At 47.4% G+C, this 18,075-nt stretch overlaps 1 protein-coding gene across 1 annotated transcript; it reads left to right on the top strand.

Annotated features, from left to right (window-relative positions):
* Positions 1-332: 332 nt before the first annotated feature.
* On the top strand, positions 333-7,467 carry LOC144146721 (uncharacterized). The gene is made up of 7 exons (XM_077678649.1): positions 333-636; positions 1,874-1,967; positions 2,051-2,212; positions 3,761-3,970; positions 4,031-4,166; positions 5,697-5,770; positions 7,447-7,467. The coding sequence occupies exons 3-7, from the start codon at positions 2,123-2,125 to the stop codon at positions 7,465-7,467; spliced, it is 531 nt and encodes a 176-aa protein (XP_077534775.1). The 5' UTR covers positions 333-636; positions 1,874-1,967; positions 2,051-2,122.
* The last annotated feature ends 10,608 nt before the right edge of the window (positions 7,468-18,075 follow it).

Here is an 18,075-nt window from a genome sequence, read left to right as displayed (position 1 = left end):
TTGTGCGTAACGCCGAGTCTGGGATTACAAAAATAACTTCGGCATTCACGGGATAATAAAAATTCCTTAAAATTGCTTAGTTTTTCAATTAGATATTTTCAACGGAACTCCGCGTTATCTATGCCTAGAGGCAAGAATGTAAAAATGGTTTGAAAAAGGTAGTGCGTTCCTTGTGATACTGAGGTAGAAAAAACTTTATTGAAAGGCTGTTTCAGTGTTATGTACGTTCAAAACCTATTAAAAAGGGCACTCCCCCCCTGCCCCCCCTCCAAGCGGCCAAAAATTTGATTTTTTTTAGGCTCCTAAGGTGACATAATAAATGTTGTTCTGCTCTGAATCAAGGTTCTTCAGCTCCAAAATCGAAATTTCGCTGCTGCAACAGCTGCTCCCAAATCTCATTCAGCTGTCTCACCCCTTAATAACTGATTTTAATGCTGTGTTTACATTTTACAGTGCTAACAGTGCACTGGGCGCCGTGAAGAAAGTACCTCTTCAAGACAAGCAGGACTACCTGAAGTTCATCCTACCATCCTTTGAACCGTATGAGAGTGTCTTGAAGCGCAAAACACCCATAAGCCGCCCATTGACCCACTTTATCGTCAACAAGCTCTTCTAGACCTGCTATGGCATAGTTGTGTACGTGGTGGAATTGTTTATGCTTACCATTTTAATTATTTTTTTATCCAGAGTTTGCTTTGCAGTATGTAACTTTACAGATTAGTGGAGCTTAATGTGCTGAAACAGATTGTTCTTAGTGAAAAAGCCTCAAGGGCTGCAGGGATATAACCCAAGGAGCCAGTTTTGATTTCTGCTCTATCAGCCATGCTGCAGTGTGCGTGTGTCGTGATTCCGGTGTCCAAAAGATATTTATATAACGGTCTGAATGAAGGTGTTGTGTTCAATGAAAATAGCGCGTCTCTGAGGCTGCAAAGTTCGCTAATCATGTGGCTTTTTCTTGCTCGGAGCCTCTAACCTGCCAGACTAGTGCCACATGTTTGGGCAAAAGTTCTTCATGATTTGTCGGCATTTAGATGGGGAAATTGTGTTTTGCACTTAATCTTTTGCGGCTACTCTTTACATGATGCAGAATATCTCCTGTAATGGTTTAGTGGCTTCAAGGACAAATAGATCGATTTCTTGCAGTGGCGGCTGCTGTTCTGACGGAGGTGAAAAGCGGAAATGCCGGCGTGTCTGACATTTTGGCGCACGTTAAAGATCCATGGGGGGTCAAAATTAATCCGGAGCCCTACACTATGGCAGCGCCTCATCTTCTGTGTAGCTCCGGTGTGTTAAACCCTACAAGAAATCAAACAGGTTTAGTGGCCTAAAAATGGTGCTGCTGAGCACGGGTGCACAGGTTTGATCTTGGCGGCAATGGTTGTTTTTCTTAATGAGGCAAAAAAAATGCTTGTCCATTCGAGGTTTTGGCTTGGGTTAAAGGCCTCCAGGTGGTCTCAATTATTTTTGTAGCGCTCCACTATGGTGGGCCTCATCTGTGAGACGATGCTCTACTTCCCAAATCCTACTTAAAAAGGGCAAATTAAAATCAGGCGTGACATAATTTGTAACTATGGCATATATACCATTTCTTGGTATATGAGCCACATGGCTTATAAGTGCCATGACTGTTCTGAAAATCTGGGCAGCTTTATATTTGTGGTCGTAATGGTTGTGCTGCTTCAGCAAGCTCTCCCACCCTTGTAAATGTAGTTCATGAAACTAGACCATTTAATTAAGAAGCTATGAGTAATTAAACCTTCAAAACAACTTCGGAAATAAGTAACCTTAGGTAAGATGCCTTGAGTGGTTATAATTGCTGTTTGATTTTCGTGGTTGGTTGGAAGTCTGAAAGGGATATTTTCATTTCTTTTAGGTACCCCTCTCACAACCTGTACAGGGTCGCTGTTGAAGGGCTTGTGGCCAAATATCCCCATTTGCTTGACCACGTAGATGGCACAAGTGGCGTGGTAAGCTCCGCAGATCTCTGATGGTTTTCTCGAAGTTTTCCTTTTTGTGCAGCTGCGTAGAGCATATTTTCAAATTTCAACAGGGCTCGTGGATCACGTCGCTCAGAAACAAATTCAAGAACGTGAGAAAGGCAACAGAGAACTGCTCTGCGGAGATGATCGCAATGCGGCAGAAACATACACACCCCAAGAGGCAAGCAAGCTCTGATGCTGGTCAACCGAACAAGAAGCTCTGCCGGCTTGCAGTAAGTTCTTGGCTGCAGTACTTGATGTTATTGCGATAGGGTGTATTGGCAGGGCTTCGGGCTGCGCGGCAGCGCTACCTGCGCGGCGGCGGCGACTACGACGCCATATTTGAGGTTGCACTTAGCCGCGCGGGCAGCGCGTTTCCCGAAGCAAAGTGGGGTTTGCGGTGTGGTGCTGGCAAGAAAGTTTGTGTGGACGGTGTTTTTTTCTGCGTGATTCGTGAGTTTGCGAATGCCTTGTCGTAACGAGTAGCTAGCATTGTTTTCGCTTCGAAATTCCGGACTGCGATTGAACCGAAGATGGCAATGTGACAAAATCAAGCGCGCCGGGCTTTTTTTTTTCCTCGCTGTTTTGAAGCGACGGCTAGGGCAGTGCTTGAAGACTGCCTGTCTTCATTCGACGGATTCCCAAAGAAGTTATTGATAATATGGCTAATCAGTACTGAATCTGTTGGAGCTCGTTTCACTCAGGTGGGCCCTGGGACAGTGGGCATCGGAGCTTTCACCTCGCACCTCGTCACGTGTTTGAAACATTACGCAGTGATTAAAATGTTCACAAATTAAGGTAGCCAGTGTACTTTACGGATGAGACGAACCATGCTGGGCTACTTCGAGTGTTGAGGTGAATGCATGCGCACATGAAATGTCGCTTCATGTGCTTCCCAGGTAATTGCAGGCATCCATCCTTCTTTCCTTCCTCCTTCAATGCTTCTTCGTTGCCTTTGACTGTTCTCTAATGGCCAAGTGTTTTACGTGATCAGACACTAAAGCTTGACACTGGGTACAGTTTGACTATTTCAAAACAGTGCAGAGACGAAAACGTATGCAGGGACAAACTGGAGCACTCTTTGTCACTTGTCTCCGCACTGCTTTCGAAGTAGCCAAAGCATGTTTCATACTCTTGTTCTGCTTATAATTTCTGCTTCGTCTTTACCGAAAGGAAAACGCATGAAATTCATCAGTGGGATCTTTGTCGCCGCCACCATACCTAATTTTATGATGTCCTCACCTCGTGATGGTCCACCCAGACCCTGTGTGTAATTGTACCGCTTATTAGGAGCTCAAATGGATGACCTTCGTGCATTCAATGCACAGAACACTGTCGCCGGAGCACCACAGTCTTTCATACTCCTCAAGAAGCGCACAACATGCTTGGGTGGCACGTTAAAACCAGCTCCACATCTCACGCGCCACTACCATATAAAATATCTTCGCAGCCTTTGGTAAAGAAATTTTCTCAACTCGAGCCACGATCGCTTCAAGCAACGCGAGAAATAAGGAAATCGGCACACGGGGATGACATCGAGATTGCGTGAAATCACCGAAACAGACCAGGTTATGCATGCTGCTGGCTGCGCCTGTCGAACCGTCAGACAGTTGCATCGTGCGAAATCATAGTCTTCAAGCATGCCCTGGCCTTCTCTCCCTGACCATTTTTTTTACCTTTTTTTCTCCCCACGAAAATTTCACTCTAGCTGGCCTTACCAAAACGTAGAAAAGATCATGCAATTGGCACCCTAATGTGCTATTCTTTTTGTCCCATTGCAGGACTACAGCCACCTCGTGGTCTACGGGGAGACGGCAGAATCTCTCCGCAGCCATGTAGAGTGGCTGCATGAAAATGCACACTGTACTGTGGATGACGAAGCATTGAGGGCCCGCCTGCAAGCGACATCCAAAGCACGGCACGAAAAGCTGAAAGAGCTTTCCATCGAAGATGCGTTGACAGAATTTCCATTTCTGTTCAATGAAGCATCGGTATGTTTTGCAGATGTGTAATTTACAACGTGAAATGACTGAACGGCAATATATTTTCAGCTGCTTATGGAATTCAACATTGCCTTTAAAAAAGACATTGTGGAGACCATGGAGGCCGGCTTCCGAAAACTCTGCGAGCTCGTGATCCGCTGCGGCACGGAGAAGGAAGTGGGGGCTCTGTCTGCGGCAGCAGGAGGTAATTTTGTGCAGTCGCCTTTTGTTGTGTTCTGCTTGTTCTAATTGTGTTCAATTACCTGTGCTGCATGAGTGGAGTGTTTCAAAGACCATTTGAGTCAAATGGCCTTCAAATGTTCAAATTCTGTTCAAACTGGAAGGACTTCCACCAGTCTACACGGCAGTGCAGTGACTGTAACAACAGTTCTTGGACGACAAGCAGACGGAGCAAAATCCGATTATCACACGCAAAGCTGCGACAGGGAACGGAACCCCCTGAAATGTTAGAAGTAACTTCATCCTTTACAATACAGCATTGATTGACTGATTGGTAGGGTGATTAATTGATTGAATGGGGTTTAACGCGCTGTCGCTTCATAGGTGATGAGGCGCACCGTAGTGGAGTGCTCCGGATTAATTTTCACCACCTGGGGATCTTTCACAAGTGCCAATACAATACAGCATTACTATGACTTCTGGTTCCTTGTCAATTTAAAATACCTTTTATTGTTTGGTCATTATAGCCGAATGGCATTAAACAATCCCCTTTTCATCTAATCTAACCTTTAAAATCACGGCATTCTGTTTACTTTTTTTGTCAGGCAAACGCATTGCACTGCCAAACGATATGAAAGGATAACTTTCTCCAGCACTTACTGCTCGTCGATAGCAGGATAACAAGGCAGCCTAATGTGGAAACGCAGCTCGAGATAAGTGAACGCTTCATTTGGAAAATAGCTCAACCTGTTCACAATGTGGTCAAAGGAAAAGCTTCTAATCCTTTTGCGTTGTCACGCAAAAGTAGTACGATTACAATACAGTTACTGCTGATCGCGTAAGCATTTGTGGTGCAAACAGAGGTTCCACAAAGGTGGGCTCCGAGCGACAGGCCACATGCACTGCGCAGAGTTGGGCCAATCATGATCTTGATCACGGTCAACCAATATTAATGGTAATATTAATACCATATTAATATGGTATAATGCATTCAGCTGTTTCTGATAGTCTGCTCCCACAACATGTTCTTGATGGTCAGAGGGCAAAAAAAAAGTCAACTGCACTTCTGTTAGAACGACACCAATGCAGGAGCGCAAAGCTTTTGAAAATCAAGTTCAACACCAAACAAACCAACCCAGAGGTGACCAAACCCTGATTGTTTATAACGATTAGTATGGTGGTAGCACGATTCCCTCTTTATCTGTATGTGTGGGCGTTTCATGGCTTTCTGTAGCATTTTTTGTATAATTTGCGCTTCTATGCACCTCACTCCAAATACAAATTGCTTCAACTGTGCTGAAATGGCACGATCGAATAAACAGTGGCTTGATAACACGAGGGACCCAGTTTTGATTCTGACCATGGGAAGTTAATTCTTCACTGCACCAACTTCATCAACATCAGGGAAAATTGGATCTCCTGCGGTGTGTTTTGGGTGTACTGCTGATGACATCAGTGAGAGGCTGAAAGCTTCACTTTGAAGCATATTTTAGGGAGGGAAAAAAACCCTGTGTAATGTCTTTTTACGGAGATATTCTTTCTTGTGTGTTTGCAGAAAACGTCTGTGAAGCGTTGCTTGGCTTCATGTCGTCCCGCTGCAATGATCCATTGGAGGAAATCCTTACAAAGGTGAGGGCATTTCAGTATGTATTTTGTAGTTACATGCATTGTATTGTCGTAGTAATTGTAGTAGTTTGCCTTTATCAGGACTGTGCAACAAAAACTCTCATTTTGTTTGAAAGAATTACTTTTTTGCTAAACTTTATTCCAACTTCCAAAACACATTGTTTTCTCGAAGAAATTATTTCAAATATTGACAAAGTTTCAAATGTCTCGCTACATGCTATTGCAGTGAAGTCATAGGGAAGGTACTAAAAAAAGTTCAAATCATTAGCTCCACACTTGCATTGAAGGCCTGAAATTGATTCATTGTAGGGTTTAACGTGCTGACGCAATGCAGGTGATGAGGTGTGCCGTAGCGGAGGGCTCCAGATTGATTTTGACCGCCTGGGGATCTTTAACAAGCACCGAAATTTCTACACACGGGCGTTTTTGCTTTTCGCCTCCATCAGAAAAGCGGCCATCACGGCCGGGAATCAAACCCGCGACCTCGTGCTCAGCAGTGCAATGCCTTAGCCACTGCGACAGCATGGTGGGTGAAGGCCTAAATTAAATCGCGCCCCGTTGTCCTGTAGCAAATGCTACGTAGGACAGACGGGACAGTGCATAAATGACAGAATGAGGCAGTACGGTGCAGGGGTTTCATTGCTTGCGGTGAAGGGCCACCTAGCTGGCCACTGTAGGAGGTGGCGGCCAAACTAGTCGGGAGATTAACTAGGCATATAATTACAGGGAAGACAATAATTGTGTGAGCACACCGTCCATTGCCCCCACAGAAAAGGAATTGCGCTTTTTACGAGGGCGCATGCGGGATACATAAGCTGGCGTTTGTGCGGTGGTGATTGGGTCAGGAGGCGGCCTCTTACCCAGAGCCCGGGCTAATTTTGGTACTATCACCACATCCTCACCCATTAGTGCTAGGAAACATTAGTGCTTAATAATTACCATAGCAACCCTGCCATTGTGTTCACCTCAGAAGCATTATAAACCCCAGGAGGCACCGTGAATGGGGGGAGACGTGAGGTTTTCGCTCTCTTGAAGCTTTCGATTCTGCCCCCCCCCCTCTCCGCCTAGCCACCGCCGCCTCCGTTGGGCCCAACTGGTGCACCGCTATGGCAGCGGGGCCAGGTCAGATGCCAGCTCAAATTGCACTTGAAAAGTTATTCGCACTAAGAGTGCCAAGACTACGTGGGGCAAGAAGCAGTGATGCACAATGCAACACAGTGTAGACCGCTTATGTCGCGAGAGCCGCAAAAATCCGCTTACCCCAACTTGTGTTCACGATGCCGAAGGCGCCTGCTTATCAGCGCAATGTACTGGGGGTGGAAATCTTCGTATTCGCACAGTTTTGCTTGTTCAGAAAGGGAAAGTGCGGTGATTTATCTGCACAATGTTCTAAAGCGTGAACCGCATGGAGCGATTTCTTCTCGCAAAGACATGCACTGCATGCCGCAGGCATGGCGACACCGGTGCTGATACAACTGGCGTAATGTGTGTGGCGCGGTACGAGGCTGAACTTGCGCATTGAAGAGTGTTGAGACACTCTAGATTTCAATGCAAGTCAATAATGGACATCTTACAGGTGCTGCTGCTGATGACTCCATGTTATACTAAGAACACGCTTCGTGCAACTCACACATGAGCTCTTTACCGGTCACTGTTTTCTTTTCCCCCTGCCCTCCCAGTGGAGGAGCTCAAGCTCATGAGGTGAGGGGGGAGGGGCTTCAGCAAAAAGAGGAGTGTGTTGGCTGATGCTGAGATGCAGGTGGCCCTCATCCAATGCATTTTCCTAACGTAGTAGGTAGCAAAACAGTTTATGACAGAAATGTTTACCGTAAATTATGTGAAAAAAAAACATTGCTGGATGCAATTATTCAGATAGGCCCGAAACTTCACTTTCGAATCGTAGTAATGTCAACAGTAACTCAACCATGCTAGTCTAGTCAAATGGATCCTAGGACCACAAATTTCAGTTGCCCAGTGCATGATGAAATTGCACTGCGTTACCCATTACTGCAATAGTTGTTTTCAACAGGCAGCCAAAAAGCGCTACCACGTCTTAGACAGCTTTCCATGCTCCCCAATTCTCTTAATGGTATCACTACTCAGATCAGCGTAACTACAGCCGTTGAGCAGTGGGATGTGACACACAATGCAGCTTTCCAGGACTTTTCGGTGAGCTTTAGGAGTGGTTAAAAAATTCAGGCCACAGCTATCTCAATGCCTTTCTACGTTACGGGAGGATTGAATGTTCAGCATTGCTCCTCTAATGGTTTTCATATGCCCTGTAGACTATCCAGAGCATCTAAAGGCCGATCCACACGACGGATCGAGTCCGCGGTCCAATCGGTCATGTGATGAGACGTCATGGTCCGCCGCGGTCCGATCCAAAGTGGAGCACATCCACATTGCGGGCCGGCTGAGCGGACCGCAAATGGTTGACCGTCTGAACTCGCAAGCTAGACGGTTAACACAGGCGCCGTGTGGCCGCGACAACTGGTTGTGATGTGCAAGCCTGCACGAAATATTTCATCCCAACAATAACAGCCACCCGCATGCGGGTGGCTGTTATTGTTGGGATGAAATATTTCGTGCAGGCTTGCACATCACATCACTTGCATGCGGGTGGCTGTTATTGTTGGGATGAAATATTTCGTGCAGGCTTGCACATCACAACCAGTTGTCGCGGCCACACGGCGCCTGTGTTAACCGTCTAGCTTGCGAGTTCAGACGGTCAACCATTTGCGGTCCGCTCAGCCGGCCCGCAATGTGGATGTGCTCCACTTTGGATCGGACCGCGGCGGACCATGACGTCTCATCACATGACCGATTGGACCGCGGACTCGATCCGTCGTGTGGATCGGCCTTTAGATGCTCTGGATAGTCTACAGGGCATATGAAAACCATTAGAGGAGCAATGCTGAACATTCAATCCTCCCGTAACGTAGAAAGGCATTGAGATAGCTGTGGCCTGAATTTTTTAACCACTCCTAAAGCTCACCGAAAAGTCCTGGAAAGCTGCATTGTGTGTCACATCCCACTGCTCAACGGCTGTAGTTACGCTGATCTGAGTAGTGATACCATTAAGAGAATTGGGGAGCATGGAAAGCTGTCTAAGACGTGGTAGCGCTTTTTGGCTGCCTGTTGAAAACAACTATTGCAGTAATGGGTAACGCAGTGCAATTTCATCATGCACTGGGCAACTGAAATTTGTGGTCCTAGGATCCATTTGACTAGACTAGCATGGTTGAGTTACTGTTGACATTACTACGATTCGAAAGTGAAGTTTCGGGCCTATCTGAATAATTGCATCCAGCAATGTTTTTTTTTCACATAATTTACGGTAAACATTTTTGTCATAAACTGTTTTGCTACCTACTACGTTAGGAAAATGCATTGGATGAGGGCCACCTGCATCTCAGCATCAGCCAACACACTCCTCTTTTTGCTGAAGCCCCTCCCCCCTCACCTCATGAGCTTGAGCTCCTCCACTGGGAGGGCAGGGGGAAAAGAAAACAGTGACCGGTAAAGAGCTCATGTGTGAGTTGCACGAAGCGTGTTCTTAGTATAACATGGAGTCATCAGCAGCAGCACCTGTAAGATGTCCATTATTGACTTGCATTGAAATCTAGAGTGTCTCAACACTCTTCAATGCGCAAGTTCAGCCTCGTACCGCGCCACACACATTACGCCAGTTGTATCAGCACCGGTGTCGCCATGCCTGCGGCATGCAGTGCATGTCTTTACGAGAAGAAATCGCTCCATGCGGATCACGCTTTAGAACATTGTGCAGATAAATCACCGCACTTTCCCTTTCTGAACAAGCAAAACTGTGCGAATACAAAGATTTCCACCCCCAGTACATTGCGCTGATAAGCGGGCGCCTTCGGCATCGTGAACACAAGTTGGGGTAAGCGGATTTTTGCGGCTCTCGCGACATAAGCGGTCTACACTGTGTTGCATTGTGCATCACTGCTTCTTGCCGCACGTAGTCTTGGCGCTCTTAGTGCGAATAACTTTTCAAGTGCAATTTGAGCTGGCATCTGACCTGGCCCGGCTGCCATAGCGGTGCACCAGTTGGGCCCAACGGAGGCGGCGGTGGCCAGGCGGAGAGGGGGGGGGCAGAATCGAAAGCTTCAAGAGAGCGAATACCTCACGTCTCCCCCCATTCGCGGTGCCTCCTGGGGTTTATAATGCTTCTGAGGTGAACACAATGGCAGGGTTGCTATGGTAATTATTAAGCACTAATGTTTCCTAGCACTAATGGGTGAGGATGTGGTGATAGTACCAAAATTAGCCCGGGCTCTGGGTAAGAGGCCGCCTCCTGACCCAATCACCACCGCACAAACGCCAGCTTATGTATCCCGCATGCGCCCTCGTAAAAAGCGCAATTCCTTTTCTGTGGGGGTAATGGACGGTGTGCTCACACAATTATTGTCTTCCCTGTAATTATATGCCTTGTTAATCTCCCGACAAGTTTGGCCGCAACCTCCTACAGTGGCCAGCTAGGTGGCCCTTCACCGCAAGCAATGAAACCCCTGCACCGTACTGCCTCATTCCGTCATTTATGCACTGTCCCGTCTGTCCTGCGTAGCATTTGCCACAGGACAACGGGGCGCGATAGACTGCCCCTTCTTTGCAGGTGACAAACCTGGTGCCATTTTTTTAGTGCAAGCTTGGTGCTTTTTTTTTAAATGGCGGGGCACATTTGCATCAGCTTGCCAGCTGTACTGTCTCCTACGTCACCGCTGCACTTTTTACCCACTTTTTTCAGGCAGCATATCAGCTCGTGTACAAATGGCACAGGCACACGCAACAACTTGTTCCAGTTGGCGTAATCTCCCCTTGGAGAATACGCATCACAGTTTTTTTGTATTAAATATGCCTACTTTCCTACTGCTTTCGCAGGGGCAGCCTGGGCTGACACCGATTATGGTGGACCAGGACGGCGACCTTTGCCTTCACGTGGATGGCCAACGCCTCTTCTCCACCTCTTCTTTTCTAGCTGGCGTCTGCTGCCTGTTTGCAGCGTTTTGGGTATTCCATATAGAGTACCCAAAAAAAGCCCATCGTGTGCTCACATTCCTGGAGCATGCTTTCCTGCAACTTTCAAAAACAAAGCCGCGAGTGAAGTCTCTTGACCTAATTAACTTTTTTAGGGGTACTGCGGCACTGCCTGGCGCCGACGATAAGTAAGGAGTGTCACTGAAACATTTTGGGAAGCAGTCTCCCACCTTCCTTCAAACTTTTTTTTTCTATTTGTGGAGCTTTCCTGTGTTTCCCTCCACTTTTTGTGATACTTGTGTTGTACTAAATTTTTTTATATTTGTGCTGTTATATGTAGCATTGTGTGTTTGTGATGCATTTTATTTAATAGTTTTCACTTTTTGTTATACAATTGAATTGCTGTGATATTTGTCTGTGATTTTGCAGTTTTATTTGATATTTTTTACGGGTCTTTCATGTTCAATACATTGTGTGATATGTCAGGTTTGTGTAATATGTTCAATTGTGTTTTACCCGCCGCGGTGGCTCAGTGACTAAGGCGTGCTGCTGAGCACGGGGTCGCGGGTTCGATTTTCGGCCGCGGCGGCCGTTTTTCTGATGGAGGCAAAAAAGCAAGAACGTGAGTGTGTACAAGATTTCGGCACACGTTAAAAATCTCCAGGTAGTCAAAAATAATCCGGAGCCCTCCTCTGCGGCACGCCTCATTGCCTGCATTGTCAGTGCATTAACCTCCAATCAATCAAATCAATCGTGTTTTACTATGTTGTGCTGATTTGTAATCTGTCTAATTTTCTTAAGCTCTACCATTTTTTTATGTTTTCTTTTCTGTGATATGTTTCATTTTCGTCTTTTTTAAAGTTTTGAACTAATTTAATGTTTTTTGTGACATCTAGTCCGATTTCTGTATACGTTGTGTTTATGTGCAATCTTTTTTATTCTTTTCCGCTGTACCTTTTTGATAGCTGCACATGTATTTGTGAGTTTCACAGTTCTATCATGAGTTTCAACCCTCTTTAATACTTTCTGTGAACTGTGCATTTCTTGTGATATGTTGCATTTCGACATTTTCTAACATTTTGTATATTTCAACATTTATAACCTTTTCATGTACTCTCTCTACCCTTTTTTATGGGTTTGCACTTCTGTGTTACGTTTGAGTTTGTGTTCGCTCCAATCAATCAAATCAATCGTGTTTTACTATGTTGTGCTGATTTGTAACCTGTCTAATTTTCTTAAACTCTACCTTTTTTTATGTTTTCTTTTCTGTGATGTTTCATTTTCGTCTTTTTTAAAGTTTTGAACTAATTTAATGTTTTTTGTGACATCTAGTCCATACGTTGTGTTTATGTGCAATCTTTTTTATTCTTTTCCGCTGTACCTTTTTCATAGCTGCACCTGTGTTTGTGAGTTTCACAGTTCTATCATGAGTTTCAACCCTCTTTAATACTTTCTGTGAACTGTGCATTTCTTGTGATATGTTGTATTTCGACATTTTCTAACATTTTGTATATTTCAACATTTATAACCTTTTCATTTACTCTCTCTACCCTTTTTTATGGGTTTGCACTTCTGTGTTACGTTTGAGTTTGTGTTCGCTTCGCAGCTTTATTTCATCTTTTTATTTTATTGTTTGAGGTACAGTGTCTGATTTTTATATTTGTATGTGTCAATTGTTGAATAAATTATGCATAAGATTCAAACTGCTTGTTTCATTCCGAATATCTGCCCTAATTAATAGCAAAACTACTCCCAGTGCACCTCCTAAAACCACCCAAAATGCAGTTCGGAATACTCCTAATGTACTTCTCGAAAACACCTAAAGGTAGCCTAAATTACGCCTAATGCACCTGTATAAAACTCCCAATACAAGGCAAAAATACTTCCAACATGCTGCGTGAAAACTCCCAGTGGGAGGCAATAATATACTCCCAGTGCTCCCCCTGAAAACTCCCATTCTAGTGGCAGTAGAACAAAACTCCCATATAGTACTAAATAAACTGCCAAAATAATGGGAGTTTTGCAAAACTCCCATTCGAAGGAGTTTTGAAAACTCCCACTTGGGTTCAAGTTATGACACAAGCCATTTACTCCCATTCCGGCTTATTTGTGTTCTGTGTGTAGGGTGTGCTAAAACTATCTGTTAGAGAGTCTTAGCACTCCGTATGCTTCTTGTTGTACGTGTGTACCGTGTTCACCACAACCCGTCTGAGCACTCTGCATTCGTCGCGGTAGGATGGATTAGTTCCGCGGGTTGACCCTCGCCATGCCCACGCTCATTACGGTGTACGGGGGGGGAGTGGTTCTCCTCGCCCTTCCCGCGCATGCAGGCGGAGTCGAGTCCCGGTCAAGCGGTGGCTACGGAACAGACGGTTCGTACGGGGTGCTAAAACCCTCTTTTAGCACTCCGTACGCTCCCTATCTTCAAGTAATGACCCCGGACTCCACCTATGGGGCAGAGATAATTACAAGGATAAGAATGACATGGTATGCATTGGGCAGGTATTCTCAGGTAATGAATGGCGTTCTACCATTGTCTCTGAAGACGAAAGTGTAAGGCAGCTGCATCGTATCGGTACTCACCTACGGGGCAGAAACTTGGGGCTGTTACGATCGGCGTATTGACATTACGGCGCCCATCTGCAATGCTATCGGGTTCAGTCACCCAACGCTTCCGTTGGCCAATTATCCCAAGTTTTCCTCTCCCCTACCCTCATCGATGGGGAGCGACACGGCTTTGTACGCGATGACGCGGCGGAGAGGGACGCTTCTGCTGGACACAAGGCGCTTTCCGCGGCTTCCCGCCGGCGAGGCAGGGAGGGATTTACAAAGACGTGCAGCATTGCTTTTCCGGCGGCAATCGTCAGCGGGGGACTGCTTTGTTGTGGTCCGAGACGCTGCTATTCAACGAGTACTCCACGCCGGATTATCGACCGGGTCCGGGCGTCCTCCCGGCGCTTCAACCATTGCATCATCAGAAGTCAACTGTACATTGACCTGCGCAAAGTGCCATCTCTTTGTGAGTGTGTGGACGTCAGCTGAGGCGCCCCTGATTGGACCATACTGACGTCAGTCGAGGAAAGGGGGAAACGGGGCGGGCCCAACCTGGTTATTTAATCTCGTGCGCGCAGGAGCGCAAAACCCTGTTCACTCAGTCAAACGCCATGTAGGTATCTGTACATAAAGTTTCTTTCGTCGCCCTACAAGCCCCAATGTTTGCCCCAGCTCCGGATCAACGTACGCCACCACCGGTCACGCTACCAGATCCGCAACACTGGTTGGCAGCAAGTGGGATCGTCTCCACCACGGCGAGATCATCTCCACTGCGGACGGGTTCGTCTCCATGAGGCATGGGTCGACTCCAAGCATCGGAACCGACTTCACGAAGGCATGACTGCAAAGTTTGGTGAGTGCGAGGGCATTCTGTTTGAGGGATTACCAGGCTCTGCTTACAAAGTGTAGCGAGGGAGGTAAAGTGTATTACTCTTTTGACGCGAGGTTTCTTGGTGCGTCGGGGTAAAGGATTTTTTTGTGTGTATTACTCTTTTGACGCGAGGTTTCTTTGGTGCGTCGGGGTAAAGGATTTTTTGCAGTAACAGTTGGCAGCACTCGATACAGACATGAACCTGAAGTCGCTACGAAAGCCGCAACTCCTAGAGTTGGCAAAAATGTTGGGGTTAAGCTTAGGCGATGAGAAAAGAAAGCCAGAAATCATCGAGGCTATCGAAGCAGTGGGGGCAGACGACGATGAGCTCTCAGAGGGCCTGGAGCTTATGAAAGAACGGGAGCAAGATGAGAGAAAGAAAGCAGAAGCAGAAGCGGAAGCGCAGCGTCGTGCAGAGGAGCTAGAGATGAAGCGGCTCGAACTTGAAATACTGAAATCCAGAAGCGGTAGTGGTGTTGGCGAGGCCTCTAGGGGGGGAGGAGTAAAGCTGTCGTTCAAAATGAAGGACCTCGTGCAACCGTTTAAGGTGGGAGAGGACATGGGTTTATTTTTGGTAAATTTTGAACGCACATCGAGAAAGTGGATTTCCCTAGAGACACTTGGCCGCAACGCCTACTGACTTTGTTGCCGTGTGAAGCCGCCGATGTGGTAGCCCGCTTGACTAGACAAGAGGCAGAAGATTACAGCAAAGTAAAAGCGTGTATTCTAAAGAAGTACAGGTTGTCAGCGGAGGCCTACAGGCAGCGGTTTCGGGAAGGTAAAAGAGGGAGAAATGAGTCATACTCGGAGTTCGCGTATAAATTGATGGCGAGTTTTGAGGAGTGGCTAAAGGAGGACGGCGCGTTTGGCGACCACGATAAAGTTGTACAACGCCTAGGTTTGGAGCAGCACTACCGCCGGATCCCCGCAAGCATGCGTAGCTGGGTAATGGACAAATCAGATGTCACAACGGTGACACGAGCCGCCGAGCTCGCTGACGAGTTCTTGTCGCGTCATGCTGGCGAAATAAGGGAGGGTCCGAAGCGAGAGTTCAAACCCAAATGGCAAAAAGACAGCGTTTCCCGAGATGCCGAGGGCGCTAGAGAGAAAGATTTGAAGCACCGTGACGATGAGAAAGCGGAGACAAAAGACGACCAGGCGAAGCATCAGAAAAAGGTTTTCGAAAAGCGACAAGCACTCACTTGCTTCAACTGTCGCCAGCCGGGTCACGTGGCCGCCGGGTCTAGGACTCCCAGGGTAGCTTTTCTGTCGGCAGGTGAAGGCGATGTGAATATGAAGCTGCTGGAACCGTACATTCTGGAGATTACGGTGAACAGCAAATGCTGCCGGGTACTCCGAGATTCCGCGGCGACGATGGATGTAGTACATCCATCTTACGTGACCCCAGAGCAGTTCTCAGGCGAGTGCGCCTGGATCAAGCAGGCGGTTGAGGCAAACAGCGTGTGTCTTCCAATCGCGCGAATCTGTATCGAGGGCCCCTTCGGTATACTTAACACCGAGGCCGCGGTGTCGCCTAGTTTGCCGCCCGAATATCCGTACCTGTTTTCCAACCGGTCTGAGGAATTGTTGCGGCAAAAAGGTTTGAACTTCGGGGTAGTTGTCCAAGCGCTGACCCGCTCAAAAGCTCGGGAGTTGGCGGCGATAGCAACCAGTTCAAACGGGGTGGCACCCAGCAGTCAGTGCATGGGTGAGAGCAGCACTCTAAGCGTAAAGGCGCCCCTGCCGGCTAGGATAATTGAGGTGACCTCGCAAGGCTCTAAACTCGAGGAATACCTAGAGACGATGATGAATTTTCCGACTTCTTAGGTAAGGTGTTTGTCCCACCCACTTCCGAGAGTTTGCAAGAGCTGCTTGAGCCCGTGGTTCCTCAGACTGGTAGCGAGCTGATTGGTTCGGCAGATCGCGATGCCCCAGCTGTATGCGATGCCGCTCGAGATAGAAGCGGTCTGATCACGTTGGGAGATCGTGAAGAGCGGCTTGAGCCCATGGTTCCTCAGACTAGTAGCGAGCCGATTGGGTCGGCAGACCGCGATTCCCCAGCCGTATGCGTTCCCGCTCGAGATAGAAGTGGTCTGATCGCTTTGGGAGATCGCGAAGAGCGGGCTGAGCCCGTAGTCGCTCAGACTAGAAGCGAGCAGTTCGCGTCGGCAGATCGCGAAGCGCGAGCTAACTCCGTAGCCGCGCAGAGAAGTAGCGAGTCGGCCGCGTCGACAGATCGCGAAGCGCGCTTCCTGCGTAGCCGCGCCAGAAAGTAGCGAGCCGGACGCGTCGGCAGATCGCGAAGCGCGACCTAAGTCCGTAGGCACGCAGAGAAGTAACGAGTCCACTGCGTCGGCGGATCGCAGAGCGCGAACCAAACCAGTATCCGCGCAGGTAGGCCCGGGCAGCCATAACATGCCATACAAGTTTGAGTGCAAGTCACCTGGGATCGGGGCATTGCCGCTCGAATGCGCCGCGATACCCAAAAGAAGGAAAAGGAGGCGGCCGAAAAACAGTCAGCGTGAGAAGGCAAAGAAAGAAGTGAACCCTTTCACTTTGCAGCGTTCAAGGCTGAGATGGCCAGAAGCAGCAGAGCTAAACGGAAACTCGGACGTCCGAGGGAATCAAAGAGGCCGCTCCCTAGCCGTGACAAAGGCCGAGGGGCACTATGCCAGCAAGGGCAGAAGGGGGTGACTGGGTTCCACAGGAATTCTCGGAGAACGAGGGAGAGGACGTTTCGGGGAGAGTGCGTTCCCCGCCGGCGCGTTCGTCATGGTCGGGCGTCCCATTCTTCTCTGGGTTCCCTTTACTTCCGTACTCTCCGCACGCGTTGCGCCTGTTTTCCCCCTCAGTGTCAGAGACCTCCCCCGTACACTGTGCGGTGCACTTTGCAAAAGATGAGCACAACCGGTCGGCCTAAGTGGCAACAACGTTTCGCGAGGCTACACCCGGAAATGTTTGTTTTGACGAGGGCTTAGAATGTTTTCAAGGATTCAGACGAATCCGCGTGCGCTTGTATAATGGCGTACTTTGCTCATTCTGTTTTATTATTCAAGTGTTTGTCGAGTTTTCGTAAGATAGAGGAAGTTAAGCGTCTGTTTCTTTTAGTTAGCAGTGTGTCGATCGTCATGCTTTAACGCCGCGTAGTTAGACTTTTGCTTGAGTTGTAGAAGTTGTTATTGTTAGTGATCGAACTCACCGGGAAGTAAGCGTAACTTTTGTGTGTTTCGATTGAAAAAGTGGTTCATGTGCGTGATCTAACACCCCGTAGTTAGACCTTTTGTTAGGCGTTAGAGGAGTCGTTATTGTTCGAGGTCGAACAGAGCGCGAGGTAAGCGTAAATTTTGTGTTATTGAATGGAGAAGTGGTTAATGTTTGCGACTTAACGCCACGTAAGGTAGGCGGAATCTGCGTGTCAGTGTTCATTTCGTCTCACCCTGTTGGTGTACAAAATTGTTGTATATAAACACCGGAAGTGGTTGCGTTTAGTACTCATTTGAGGTCCGTTACGAAAAGGGGAAGCTCAATGGCAACGCTGACGGCCTAAGCCGCTGCCCTTAGTGTAGAGATGGCCTCGAGGAATACGGTTTCATATTTTTTTTCCTGAACTATGTTTTTATTACCAATATTGAATTCTGCGGTTGGTGTCATTGTGAGTCCCTTTGTTAATGCGTTTTGCATACCAGATTTATTTTTATTCAGTTCATATTCTCGTGTTCAGTGTTGCCACATTAGATGGGTTTTAGTCAGTATGTTTGTTTGAATTTAGAAGCAGCCTGGTGGTCTTTCAGGGAATTGTCCTTGCACCCGCTTGCTTTGTGGCTGTGTTTTTTGTGTTTTTCGGAACCTGCGAGGGCACGTGAGAGAGCCATGAAGCCCTTCGCGA

This window comes from Haemaphysalis longicornis, unplaced genomic scaffold (genome assembly GCF_048455015.1).
Source record: "Haemaphysalis longicornis isolate Haplotype H1 unplaced genomic scaffold, Haemaphysalis longicornis Haplotype H1 scaffold_7, whole genome shotgun sequence".
NCBI lineage: Eukaryota > Metazoa > Arthropoda > Arachnida > Ixodida > Ixodidae > Haemaphysalis > Haemaphysalis longicornis.
The sequence above is the reverse complement of the archived record's forward strand: the minus strand, read 5'-3'. Positions and strand labels throughout refer to the sequence as shown.

Coding starts and splice junctions, on each gene's coding strand:
- LOC144146721 (XM_077678649.1), top strand. CDS start 2,123: ATGATCGCAATGCGGCAGAAACATACACACCCCAAGAGGCAAGCAAGC. Junction 4,167..5,696: donor TCTGTCTGCGGCAGCAGGAG/GTAATTTTGTGC, acceptor GTGTGTTTGCAG/AAAACGTCTGTGAAGCGTTG. Junction 5,771..7,446: donor TGGAGGAAATCCTTACAAAG/GTGAGGGCATTT, acceptor CTGCCCTCCCAG/TGGAGGAGCTCAAGCTCATG.